Genomic DNA, 11,538 nt, shown 5'->3' with positions numbered 1-11,538 from the left:
CCCAAACTGATGGCGAGATGGAGCGAGGACTATTTATATATACTGTATGAAATAGTGTTATATCAAACTGGTCCTATAGTCACTCTATTACATTTTTATTTTTGTTAAACCTTAATTTAATCAGGAAAAAATCCCATTGGGATTAAAAACCTCTTTCTCAAGGGAGTTCTGGCCAAGAGCCAGCAAAGTTACATAATAAACAGAGATACATTACATTAAATGACAGGTACATAAAAAATAATTTCAAGTAAAACAATTACATATCATTGAGGCTGCTTCAAATTCTTTCACTTTCAACTTAAAAGCATTTAAAGATAAAAACTCGGTCAACTTCCAGGTTCTTTGTAAAAAATTCCACGCACAAGGAGCTGCGTAGCTAACAGCACCAAAAGTAATTTCTCCCTGGGATTATTAAAGTATTTCTGATTCTGATTCCGGGTTGATGTGACAGGTGTTGTGAATGAAATGGTGTCCAGCTTGAAAGAGCTCCTGTGTGTCACTGAATGTGAGCATTGATGACTGAAAGACATCTTCTGCCTCCATTTATCTGTTTACTACGATTGTTGAGTTCATGTTATTGTGGATTTAAATATATTTCAATTGGTGGAAAAAATTGCAGTGGGGGAATATAAAAAAAAAAAAAGTCTAATCAACCCAAACTTTCGCGACCCCCATGCAGTACCTCTGTGGACCCCTAGGGGTTGCGGAACCCCCTGTTGAAACCTCCATTCTAAGGGCCTTGAAGTTACAGGTCTAGCGCCCCTTGTGGCTAAAAGGTAGACATTGCTGCTTTAATGAAATCAAATTAGCACGGACATCTTTCATTATATTTAAATAGAATAGTTAGGATGACTTCATAAGGAAATTCTTGGAACTCATTTAGACCCTCATGTAGGTGTTTTTGCCTAAAATAAGTCAGACTTTGGAGTCTGTATTTTATTTTTTATTTTTTTTTGTAGTTTCTTCAGGTGATGCTATGTAAGTGTTACTAGTGATTCCAGATGTGCTCCATGACAGATTGTAACTTAAAACCTCTCAGCAGGGTGTCCCTGGCATACAAGGGCCCCCAGGTCCTCCAGGACCCCCGGGATCTCCAGGCCCTAATGGTCCCACTGGGCCACCGGTAAGTGCCAGCTCAGTTTTAAATGCAAAAATACTTTGGTCTCTTCAAGTATTTTCTGATTTGTGGTATGAACATCAATTAAAAACATTGCATCTAATGATCTTGTTCTTAATAATACAAATAGATAATTTTTCCTCACAATTGCGGTGGGAGGGTGGGTTGTGGTGTTCTCCTTTGACTTAGTAAGTCTACGTTCACACAGCAGCCTGAAGTGACCCAAATCCGATTTTTTTGGCCCAGATGCGACCTGGATCTGATCTTTTCATGGCAGTCTGAACAACTCAGATCTGATTTTTTACAATCCAACCCAGGCCACTTGGCTCTGTGGTCCTGAATCCGATATGAATCTGATCTTTTCAAATGTGACCTGTGTCTGAACGGCCAGGTGGCATTCATCCAACCTGAATGCCATTAGTAGCAGATAAAGGTCACTATTCTGCGTCTTGCTACGCAGAAGCGGCAAGAAAAACAACAACCATGGGGGACGATAATACGAAGAGCAGTATTTATGCTTCCTTCCACAAAATATTTGGAATTGGGAGTTCTTTGTTAGCCTGTAAGCTGACAAAGAACCCAAACAACTCTATTCCTAAGGGGCGGACCCGTTCCTCTGGTTCAATTAGCATGTTTTCTAAGCCAAAAATAAGGCTTTGTTTTGGTCCACTCTCTAAAGCCTCGAACTCAATGCTATTTCTGACATTTTGATATGAAAAAGCTTCCTGGATGGGAAGCAAGAAATCTTCAAACTTGGAAACACAATCCAGTGGATTGTTTTTTTAACTTCTTTGGAATCCTGTATGAACAGTAACAACTGGATTTCTGATGTATAAAAGAAACTTGCATGCTGTTAGTGAAGACTTGCATTTTCCTTCTGCACCAGGGTGAAAAGGGAGAGCCCAACCTGTTGGAGAAGGGGTGTAAGGGAGAACCAGGTTCACCAGGAGTACCAGGTCCAATTGGGCCCAAGGTGAGATATGTTTCAAAGACACCTTGTAGTTAGCAGTGACCTCTTTAGAGAAAAACTTAATGACATTTAAAACTTTATCTTTTTAGGGTGAGAAAGGAAACAAGGTGAGATATAAAAACTAAAGCATTGAAAAAAAATCCAGTTTAAGGTGAAACACAATGGAAATATAGAATTTATTTATTTTTTTATATTAGGGGGAACCAGGTATGGAAGGCCCTGCTGGTCCAAGAGTAAGTCTTCAACAACTCATTTCAATTTTTGTCCCCCCTTCATGGGATCTAAGATTCAAGCTACTTTTACAAATGTTTTTTATTTTATTGTTTAGGGTCCACGGGGGCCAACTGGGATTCCAGGAAAGGCTGATATCCAGAACACTGAAAATGTATTCCAGTCCCAGAATCTTTCCTTTATCTACAATGTAGGACATGTTCTGTAACATAGTAACACTGTGTGTTTTTCTACAGGATATCCGCAATATACCCCAAAGGGTAAGTCATTTTCAGGGACTTCACTACACATTTTGGGTTATTGGTTCATGGGAGAATCAGACAGCAGCAAACGACTCATACGTGGATGGAGGAGGAATACCTCCTAACAGATCATCATACCGCTCAGTAGAGAAAACCTCTGCTGTTTATCATCTGACATCCTGCCCTGTCTCTCCTCATTACTGATGGCTGAGCTGAGGAGGGCAGCGAGACATTCCAGCAACATAATCCAACAGGCTGCATACAGGGTCTCATATAGCTACTGTTTACTTAAATAAAATCAAAAGATACATTTGTTTATTTGAACATTGAGTTCATGAATTAATAGAGGTTCCTTTTACATTAAACTTTTAATCTTGTCCGATCATCTGGTCATTGGCATTGTTGGAGCTAAGATGTTACTTAATAATGCCTGAGCTCCAACTGTGTTAAATACTGGGTTCAGACCGGGCGAGTTCTGGGTGTCAAAGCATCTGGTTTACATGCAAAGTTTATGGGGGGTGGCGTTGAGAGTTCCAGCGGGGCATTTAAAGCTTTCTGGCATCTGAGTATCCGAGCGTTCAATGCTGGAGTTAAATTCAATTCAGTTTATTTCTATAGCGCCCATCTCAAGGCACTTTACAGTTCGCCAGATCATCCAGTCAAATTGATTTAAAGTTTTCTATCTAAGGAAAACCAGTCGATTGCATCGACCCGTTTACTCAAAAACAATCCCTCACACTAAGCATGCTTGTAGCGACAGTGGAGAGGAAAAACTCCCTTTTAACAGGAAGAAACCTCCAGCAGAACCAGGCTCAGTGTGAGCGGCCATCTGCTGAGGCCCACTGGGGTTCAAGGAGACAGAAGCAGAGAAACAAAAAGCAACTGTAAAAGGCGGCCCCGTCCGGGAAACACACAGCCAGGCAGACGAGCTCCGAGCCAGCTCCCATGTCAGAGGATGAAGAGAGCACATCTAGTTAGTCGCAGTTAGAGAAATAGGACTACACTGAAAAACACACCGATCTTGAACATCTATAAATGAAAGTGTTGATGGCAGCAGCACAGCTGATATTTCTCTCCAAGTTCAGTGAATTGAACTTTTGTTGATGGACGCCGGAGCATCAACCAATCAGAAAAGCAGATCCAGGAGTTTTTTTGGCAGAGACAGACACTACCTGCAAGCTGTCATCACTTCTGTGGAAATTCAACATATGAAACATGAAAAAATATCAAGGAGTTAAACTCCAAAGGTTAAATAGAGTGGATTGTTATGTAGAAGGAACAGACAGCAGCTCTGATCATTATTGCTGCACTAAAACATTTTTTATAAACTATGGAGAAACGGTTTATAAATACCCAGATTAACTAGAAATGTTAAAACCTGCTGATAAAAAAGATTTGATTGTATGTTCTGGTAATAGCAGTTTTTAAGACCGGCCTTAAAAAGTCTTTCTATTCACTTCCAGCCGCTACGAACGGTAGCTGCAAATCCCCCACAGGCTGGCCGCAGCAGAGAGCTTCCAGTGGGGATTTTACAGCGATGCCTCCTGGCTGGAGGTCTGGCAGTCCGAACAGGAACTGCATATTTTAGTGGGATCATAATCCTGATGAACAGAGGATTTTTGGAGGTGGACTTTCTCACTTAAAAATGTGTTAAAACAATTTTTCCAACTCATAAAGTAAATAAAGTCAAGCTGCTCTCTAGTTTGATGCCACAGAACAGAGCAGATAAACATCGGAACGCCAAACAGAAAGGCAACTGAACCTCAGTTTGATCCAGTGTACAGATTTCTGCGTTTATGAGTTTTTGATGCCAAAAATGCTTTTTGGTTTGAACGCAGCATTACTACGCATTTACCAGTAACTAGCACAGTAACCATTTCATTTGTAAAAGTCAGTTATCGCAGGGCAACACAGAGACAAACAGGACAAACAACCATCCACGCACACACTCACTCCTAAGGAGAATTTAGAGAAGCCAACAGTCATGTTTTTGGTCTGTGGGAGGAAGCCAGAGTACCCGGAGAGAACCCACGCATGCTCAGGGAGAACATGCAAACTCCATGCAGAAAGACCCCGGGCCGGGATTTGAACCCGGAACCAATTGTTGACATTCTTTCATTTTTTTCTTAGGTGCTTCCTGGTTTACCTGGGCCTCCGGGACCCCCGGGAATCCCTGGTGCAAAGGTAGGAGAAATTTCTGAAATATGGAAACATTATTTTCTAACACTGTAATCAGAAATATATATTGATTTAAGTTTAAGTAATTTTTCTTACTTATTTCTAGATTGTTGCTTTTTCATCAGTTTGTGCTCTGATGAAAAGCTTAGCAAAAGGCTTACAGCGGTCTTCCCCTAGGGGCCTGGATACTGTTGACGGAAAAGGCCGGAGGATGAATGAGGCAGGGAATAGTCTGAACATCAGGCAGGACAGGAGGCAGAGAAGGGTAAAAGTTCAGCTGGTATGCAGGAGAAAAGCTGCACCAGGAGCTTAGGAAGGAGATCTGAGACGATGATAGGCGGCAGAGGTGGCGGGATCCTGCCCTTGATTTGCTAGAGCTTTGAGCGTAGAAAATCAGCAGGTGATCGTAACTGGAGACTCTAAAACATTTCTTTATTTGACAGACCGACACACTTAGAGCAGGAGTCATAACAAAAAAATGAATATTTTGCTTTTAGAATAAAAATGTTCTCCTCAGTCTATCTGCTCTAACCAGAATTCCTCAGGTGGAAACCAGATTTAATTTAACAAAAGGTCTTCCTTAAAGAATCCTATGTGATTATTAATTGAAAAAATAATCAACAGATTAATCAATTATCACAATAATAGTTAATTGGCTGCCGTACTTTATAAGCCTGGCTGATATAGGTTTCGGATAATTGTTTAATGGTACCTTCAGATTTCTGTTTCGATTTGTAGTAGTAAAGTTTTGGACTACTGTTGAGGACAGAGAACACATAGATAAAAACGAATTACTAAAATACTACGTAAAATGATGAAAAAGTTGGTTATACTCACATTGTTTTCAAGTGAGTATTGAGAACAGTATAAATACTGTATAAATCATTTTACTTGATATTTCCAGAATTTAAATGTAAAAGAAAAATGTTTTAAAACTGAACGCTACATGTTTTTCATACTTGAAATGATGCTTATCTCCTTTCTGTTAGAAACAAAAATAGCTAAAGGAAAATAAATGTATATCTTCAACTGAGTATTAGGGCCAGGCTAGAGATTTCTTTTTCTATTACGAGAATGAATTCGTAAAATTACGAGAATACAGTTGTAACATTACGAGAATAAAGCCCTAATATTATGAGAATTAAGTCGTAAATTACGATAATAAAGTCACGAGAATAGTCATAAAATTATGAGTATAAAGTCGTAATGGTATGAGAGTAAAGACCTAATATTCTCATTTGCTCATTTGTATATGTTTCTTTTTACATACAGCATTAAGAAAAAAAACATTTACTTATTCCGACAAATTTGCTTCTTGCTATTAGACTCATCATTATGAAAATAAGCTAATATTTAAGTTAATAAATGAAGCTACATATAGATACATATTTTCTAAACTTAATTCATTATGGCATAATATTATGGGTTATAAATCTTTCTTATATTTATGACAGTTCTGGCATAATTAGTGCTATGAGAGGCAGGATCTACCAGCTAATGGAATCTTAACTTAACGATTAAACTAGGGCTGCAACTTACAATTATTTTGCAAATTGATTAATTTAATAATTATCAGTTAGCCAAAGGTTCCTTAAGGAAGATCTAAAATTTTTCCACTTGAGGAGATCTGGATAGAGCAGATTGACAGATTAAGAGTTTCTTTATCCTAAATGCTTAATAGTTACATATTTTTACTATCTTTGTATAAGTACTGCTCTAAGTTATGCGCAGCCCCTGAATTCGAACTCAGCCAGTATTTATATTTGGCTTTATGAAATCAGCCTTTTTTAAATTCCTTTCATCGGCTGTTCGGTGACTTTAGCAGGAAGAGCGCTGATACTTCCACCCAGAGTTCAGCTGCCTGGTCGGTTTGTTTTCTGTATTTAACATATTTTATGAATGTTTATGCTAATTAGCGTTTATAGTGCGTGTTCTGCATCTTTTGATTAATAGACCAAGACCTCCATCCCTGACACAGATACTCAGGCCGATATTTTTGTTCTTACTAATTACACTGCAGTCAGCTTCATGTAAAAAAATATGCATTTTTTTATTTTAGGAGCTATAACCATATGCAAATTTATAAATCCAAAGCCACTTTATCCACAGGGAGAAGTTGGTCTACCAGGTCCTCCAGGAGTGGATGGAGAAAAGGTAATCTATGCTGTCATCAGTCAGCAAGAACTCCTCTTTAATCTAGGGGTTTTTAATCAGAATAAAATATGTAAATGTAATCTTTGAATAACTTTGTGTGCATTCATACTCACACATTATTAGCTTTAGATACCCTGAAAAAACTATTGTCATCTTTTGTTAGCTTTATGTTTTTTTTTTGTTTTTTGTTTTTTACTTTAGTCACATTTCAAATCAGCCTGTTTAAAAAAACTACTTCTGGAACAAGTTAAAACTGTGCAAATAGCCTTTAATACTACAGACTGTCAAGTTGGGTGAAGGTTTGAAGATTTAATTAACCAAAAAGGGCAACAGAAGCAAAAATCCAAAAACATAAATCCACAAAAAAACTGAAAAGCAGGAATACTCACAACAAGGGCAAAGACATAAGGCAAACCAGCAAACAGTGACTGAGCAGGAGGTGCATACATGGGAGAGAGAAACAAAGACCGGGCTAATCAGCAGATTGGGAGCAGGTGTGAACAGAGGAGTCTAGAAGGGAGCTAGGGGGAAGAGACTGACACAAGAGGACAAACAAGAAATACCAAAAAACTCAAATAGCTAGAATCACAAAATGGAAATAAAATCAACGAAAACTCAAAGATAACACTTAAACAAAACCAAAAGCATTTATTCACAAACAATCTTTCAGAAAAACAATTACCACTTCTGGGCAATGACAGCCCAGATATGGAGACTAAACAAGAAATATAAGAACTCAAATACAACCAGAAAAAACTAGAGTGACACAAAATGGAAATGAAACCAATGACCAGGAAAACACATGAAACCAGAACCAAAAAGCTCAGAAAGGGCAGAATCATGGCGGAGACAGATGTGTGACGATGCCTTCTATGAGCGTAGTTATTCTTGGTTTAGAAACCACTGACTGTCTTCCTGCTACTTTAAGATTCCTCTGGCAACTTTTGCTCTTGTGCACAGGAGTCGTTGGATAGAAGTCTCTACCCAAACAAACCATCTCACCCTGCTACTAGAGAATGAAAATTAAATACGTTTAATTTTGACTTCTTTTTTCCAGATCTTGAATAGAATTGAAATAGAGAGGACCGATGGCGGAGTGTTTGTGCCACAGAGACACATGCAGTGTTTAAAACCTGCCTGGTCGCACTCTCTGGTCGGACAAACCCTTTCCTGTCACCTCTGTTCTTGCTTCCCTCCTTTTCTTTGCAGGCTTCACCACGTTTCTGCGCATGTTCAACTTTGCCCTGTGCGTGCTCGGGTGGCAAACACCTGGCAAACAGGTTGAATGATCAGTTAGTGAAGTTAAATTGACCATTTGAGCTACCTCTGTTTCAGAAATGTTAAAGATTAGGCTCTTTGTGTCTACACCTTGGAGCTTTCTCTATCCGGTTCTTTTTCCTGAAAAGAGATCACTCGAGACAAACACTTCATAACTTATATGTATTGAATAACCAGGAGACATGACAACAGATTTTGGTAAAAAATTGGAATCTTACTCAGATCAGAGAAGTTGCTTAGAGTTACAGAAGGCAGCTGCTTACCAACCGGGCTCACATCTCAGGAAGCGGCCCTATCAACAGTTAAAGAGGCACTTTATACATCTCCAGTCTGCCACATCATCTTATTATTCATCATACACGTTAGCAGATGAGGAAACATCCATGGCTCCAGCCTTGTCAAAATATAAAAACAACAAGAATGGGAGTGGTGCAGGAGTGGGAGTCTTTCTGAATGGGAGCGGGATGGGAGTGGGAGTAATTTCACCAGGAGTGGGACGGGACAGGATTTAGATTTCTACTCTGGCCCGGGATCGGGGCGGGACACTATTTTTTTCTGTGGGAGTGGGACGGGACAGGAGTGAAAATACACTCCCGTGTCAGTCTCTAATCCAGACAGAGGAACTGTACTTATTAAATAAACTATTGTGGACAACATCAGTTCTGACACGCAACAGGCAGCTAATATTAAGGTGTAATAAATTCACACATCATCAAAGATAAATATCCTAAAAATAATTTTTTACGTAGCTCTCCCCCATTAAACCAAAGTGGTACTTTTTTTTGTGCTATGCAGAGCATGTGAGTGGAGCGTGGAGCGAGCTGTGTAGCGAAGCAGAATAAATATGGTGGAGTGCAGAGCGGTTTTCAATTCAAAGGCCTGAGCGAAAATTTTGCTGCGCTCTAGTTCGCTCCAACTTTATTTAAATTCACGTTTGACTTAAAACCTAGGCCAATACCTATGCTGTAGTCTGTGCCTATAATCTGTAATAGTCTATGTTTCAACTTTACCACGGAATCGCCAAGACCAAGGATTGCATATTGTGTAATAAAAAGTGAGATAAAATATCATAAAAACATTTACTAACTATACTTAACTATACAGAGTGGGTTTACATAGAGTGATCGTTGTGGTAAGACCCTGTTTTTGAACATGGATCACATTCATGCATTATACGCTATTATCTCATTTGCAATGAGATGCAAAGTGACCTTTTTTAATGTAGTCTAGTAAAATAAATAAATACTGATAATACTCATGTATCGGTCACATCATTAAATCAAATGCCATGTGTCTCAGGGCCCTGGCATCATTACATGAAGGAAAAATGTCAGAAAAGGCCTTCTCTTGAAAATCTGAGCGAGCGTGGAGGGATTTTGCTGTAGCCGCAGGAAAATGAAGGTTAGCGTGGAGCGGATTTTGAGTGGAGTGTTCTGGTGCCACTTTGAGCGGCAGAGCGAATGAGCGAACATCCTCCTGAGCGGGGAGCGGTTACTGCGTGGCGCTCCGCTCCGTTCATATACTTTGATGCTAAGTTACTGAACATTTGTGCTGTAATTCTAAACAAACATAAAAAACAATCCACTGGACGTTGTTTCCAAGTTTGAAGATGTTTTGCTTCCCATCCAGGAAGCTTTTTAATTCGAAATGTCAGAATTAGCGTACTGACGTTCTTGTGAATTTAGAAACAGCCCTTGACTACATACTGAGTTGGTAATTCAGTTTCAAATATTACCCCATCAAGGAGATGTTTTTTATTTTTATTTTGGGCTTTATACCTGAGAAGGAGGTTCTTAGATAGTCACAGAGAAACACAACTAGAGATCACCCAGAAATAAATACCAACAACAAAATTGAACTCAGGGACATTTTCCACATCAAATTCATACCTGTGGACACAAACAGTTTTTTTTATTTATGGTATCACTATTTCTTTTCTACATTTTATTTTTATCAAAGTATGTATGTTTCACTCTGTCCTTACCTGGGTCCATTAATCATACCTAAAATAGGGTAGCTAAAAGCTAGTTACCTAAACTCTAATATTATGAGATAGAAGCCAACAATGGTTAAAAATTTAAACCTAAAAACATCTAGAACCAATTTTGACAGCCTTTCAGATATTACCCTAGCTGAACAATGGTTAAAATATTTTAACAAATAACACAAAATGTGCATTAGTATTTGTTTATAAAAAGTTTGTCTGTAAAACCAACTAATTGGAAAGAAGAAAAAATAAAAATAAAGTTTATTTTAGATTTTATGCAAAAGAACGAATAATACACACACTTCCTCAATATCATCAGTGTTACTAATATTAATTTAAGGAACATTGAACTCATGTATTTTCAGGGATCCAGGGGGAAGCCTGGAGAGCCTGGTCCTTCAGGTCCAGCTGGTCCTCAAGGTCCCAAAGGGGAAAGTGGTGTCATGGGCTTCCCTGGAGCCAAGGGTGAAAAAGGAGACTTAGGTTTATCTGGATCTCCTGTGAGTCTCTTTGTTATCATGATATTATCATTATACAGTTTTCTGTTGTTGTTTTTTAACCATAGCCACAGTCCAACCACTATGATTCCTGTGAGAAGAGGGAGAGAGTTTATCAGGGCCTGCTTACTTTTTAAACAACAGAACTTAAAAATTTAAAATTTTACTGATAGAAAAGTATGTTAGAAAGAAATAGTGATAAATGAAAATTTTGTTATTTTAAGAGTATTGCTAATATACAGTCAGAAATGTTTTGTGTAGCCTGATCAGGAAGAGTCGGACATGAAACAAATAAGACTTCAACCAAATCCAAAATATTCTTTAACCTAATTTAGCATACCTTAATCATTTCTCTTTACTCTGTGAATACATGGCTTTTTGATGCTTTTAAGAAGCAAACAGACATAAACAGGCGTTCTGCAGAACTTTCAGAAAAAGGTCTCTCCTCCCCTTTAAGGAGCACATTTAAGAGAAAAGTCTGGTCAGCAAGGAATGACCAATGGATCATTATTTATACCTAAACCTAATATGTTCGAGGTGATTTAATGAATTTAGTCAGTGAAGAGATTAAAATAATTTTCGTCGCGATCACTGAGTCTGGGAGCGTCCATTTTTGCCCAAATATAGTAACACCTCCCTCCTGCCATCTTTTGGCGTCACTGCCAGAAGATGGCAGGTGCGGTAAGTCTAGCGCCATTCTCCCCGCTTCACAAGCAAAATCAATGGGAACTACTAGACACATCTGCAATCAACAACAATTATTGAAGATTTCCAGAGGACTTCACCATTGAAATTCACCAGAGCTATAGTGAAACTGACAATGCCCACGTGCATGGCAGCTGGATGCTGGAATACATCAAGTAAAAGGGGAAAAAATGTAGTTA

General features: G+C 38.7%; 1 protein-coding gene across 19 annotated transcripts in view; it reads left to right on the top strand.

Annotated features, from left to right (window-relative positions):
- The window catches only part of LOC107092571 (collagen alpha-1(XIII) chain-like), a 104,868-nt gene that overhangs the window by 57,310 nt on the left and 36,020 nt on the right, over nt 1–11,538 (top strand). For 10 of the 19 annotated variants that reach the window (XM_015387128.1, XM_015387131.1, XM_015387130.1 and 7 more), the window contains 9 exons: nt 1,040–1,123; nt 2,004–2,090; nt 2,177–2,194; nt 2,285–2,320; nt 2,416–2,472; nt 2,555–2,578; nt 4,691–4,744; nt 6,848–6,892; nt 10,523–10,657. In XM_015387128.1, coding sequence (XP_015242614.1) covers nt 1,040–1,123; nt 2,004–2,090; nt 2,177–2,194; nt 2,285–2,320; nt 2,416–2,472; nt 2,555–2,578; nt 4,691–4,744; nt 6,848–6,892; nt 10,523–10,657 — 540 coding nt within the window. The remainder of the gene's footprint in view (nt 1–1,039; nt 1,124–2,003; nt 2,091–2,176; nt 2,195–2,284; nt 2,321–2,415; nt 2,473–2,554; nt 2,579–4,690; nt 4,745–6,847; nt 6,893–10,522; nt 10,658–11,538) is intronic. The other 9 variants (XM_015387137.1, XM_015387136.1, XM_015387132.1 and 6 more) reach the window with 3 other exon arrangements.

Source organism: Cyprinodon variegatus, unplaced genomic scaffold (assembly GCF_000732505.1).
Source record: "Cyprinodon variegatus isolate N-32 unplaced genomic scaffold, C_variegatus-1.0 Scaffold386, whole genome shotgun sequence".
Classification (NCBI taxonomy): Eukaryota; Metazoa; Chordata; class Actinopteri; order Cyprinodontiformes; family Cyprinodontidae; genus Cyprinodon; species Cyprinodon variegatus.
Note: the sequence above shows the minus strand (reverse complement) of the source record. Positions and strands in the feature narration are given on the sequence as shown.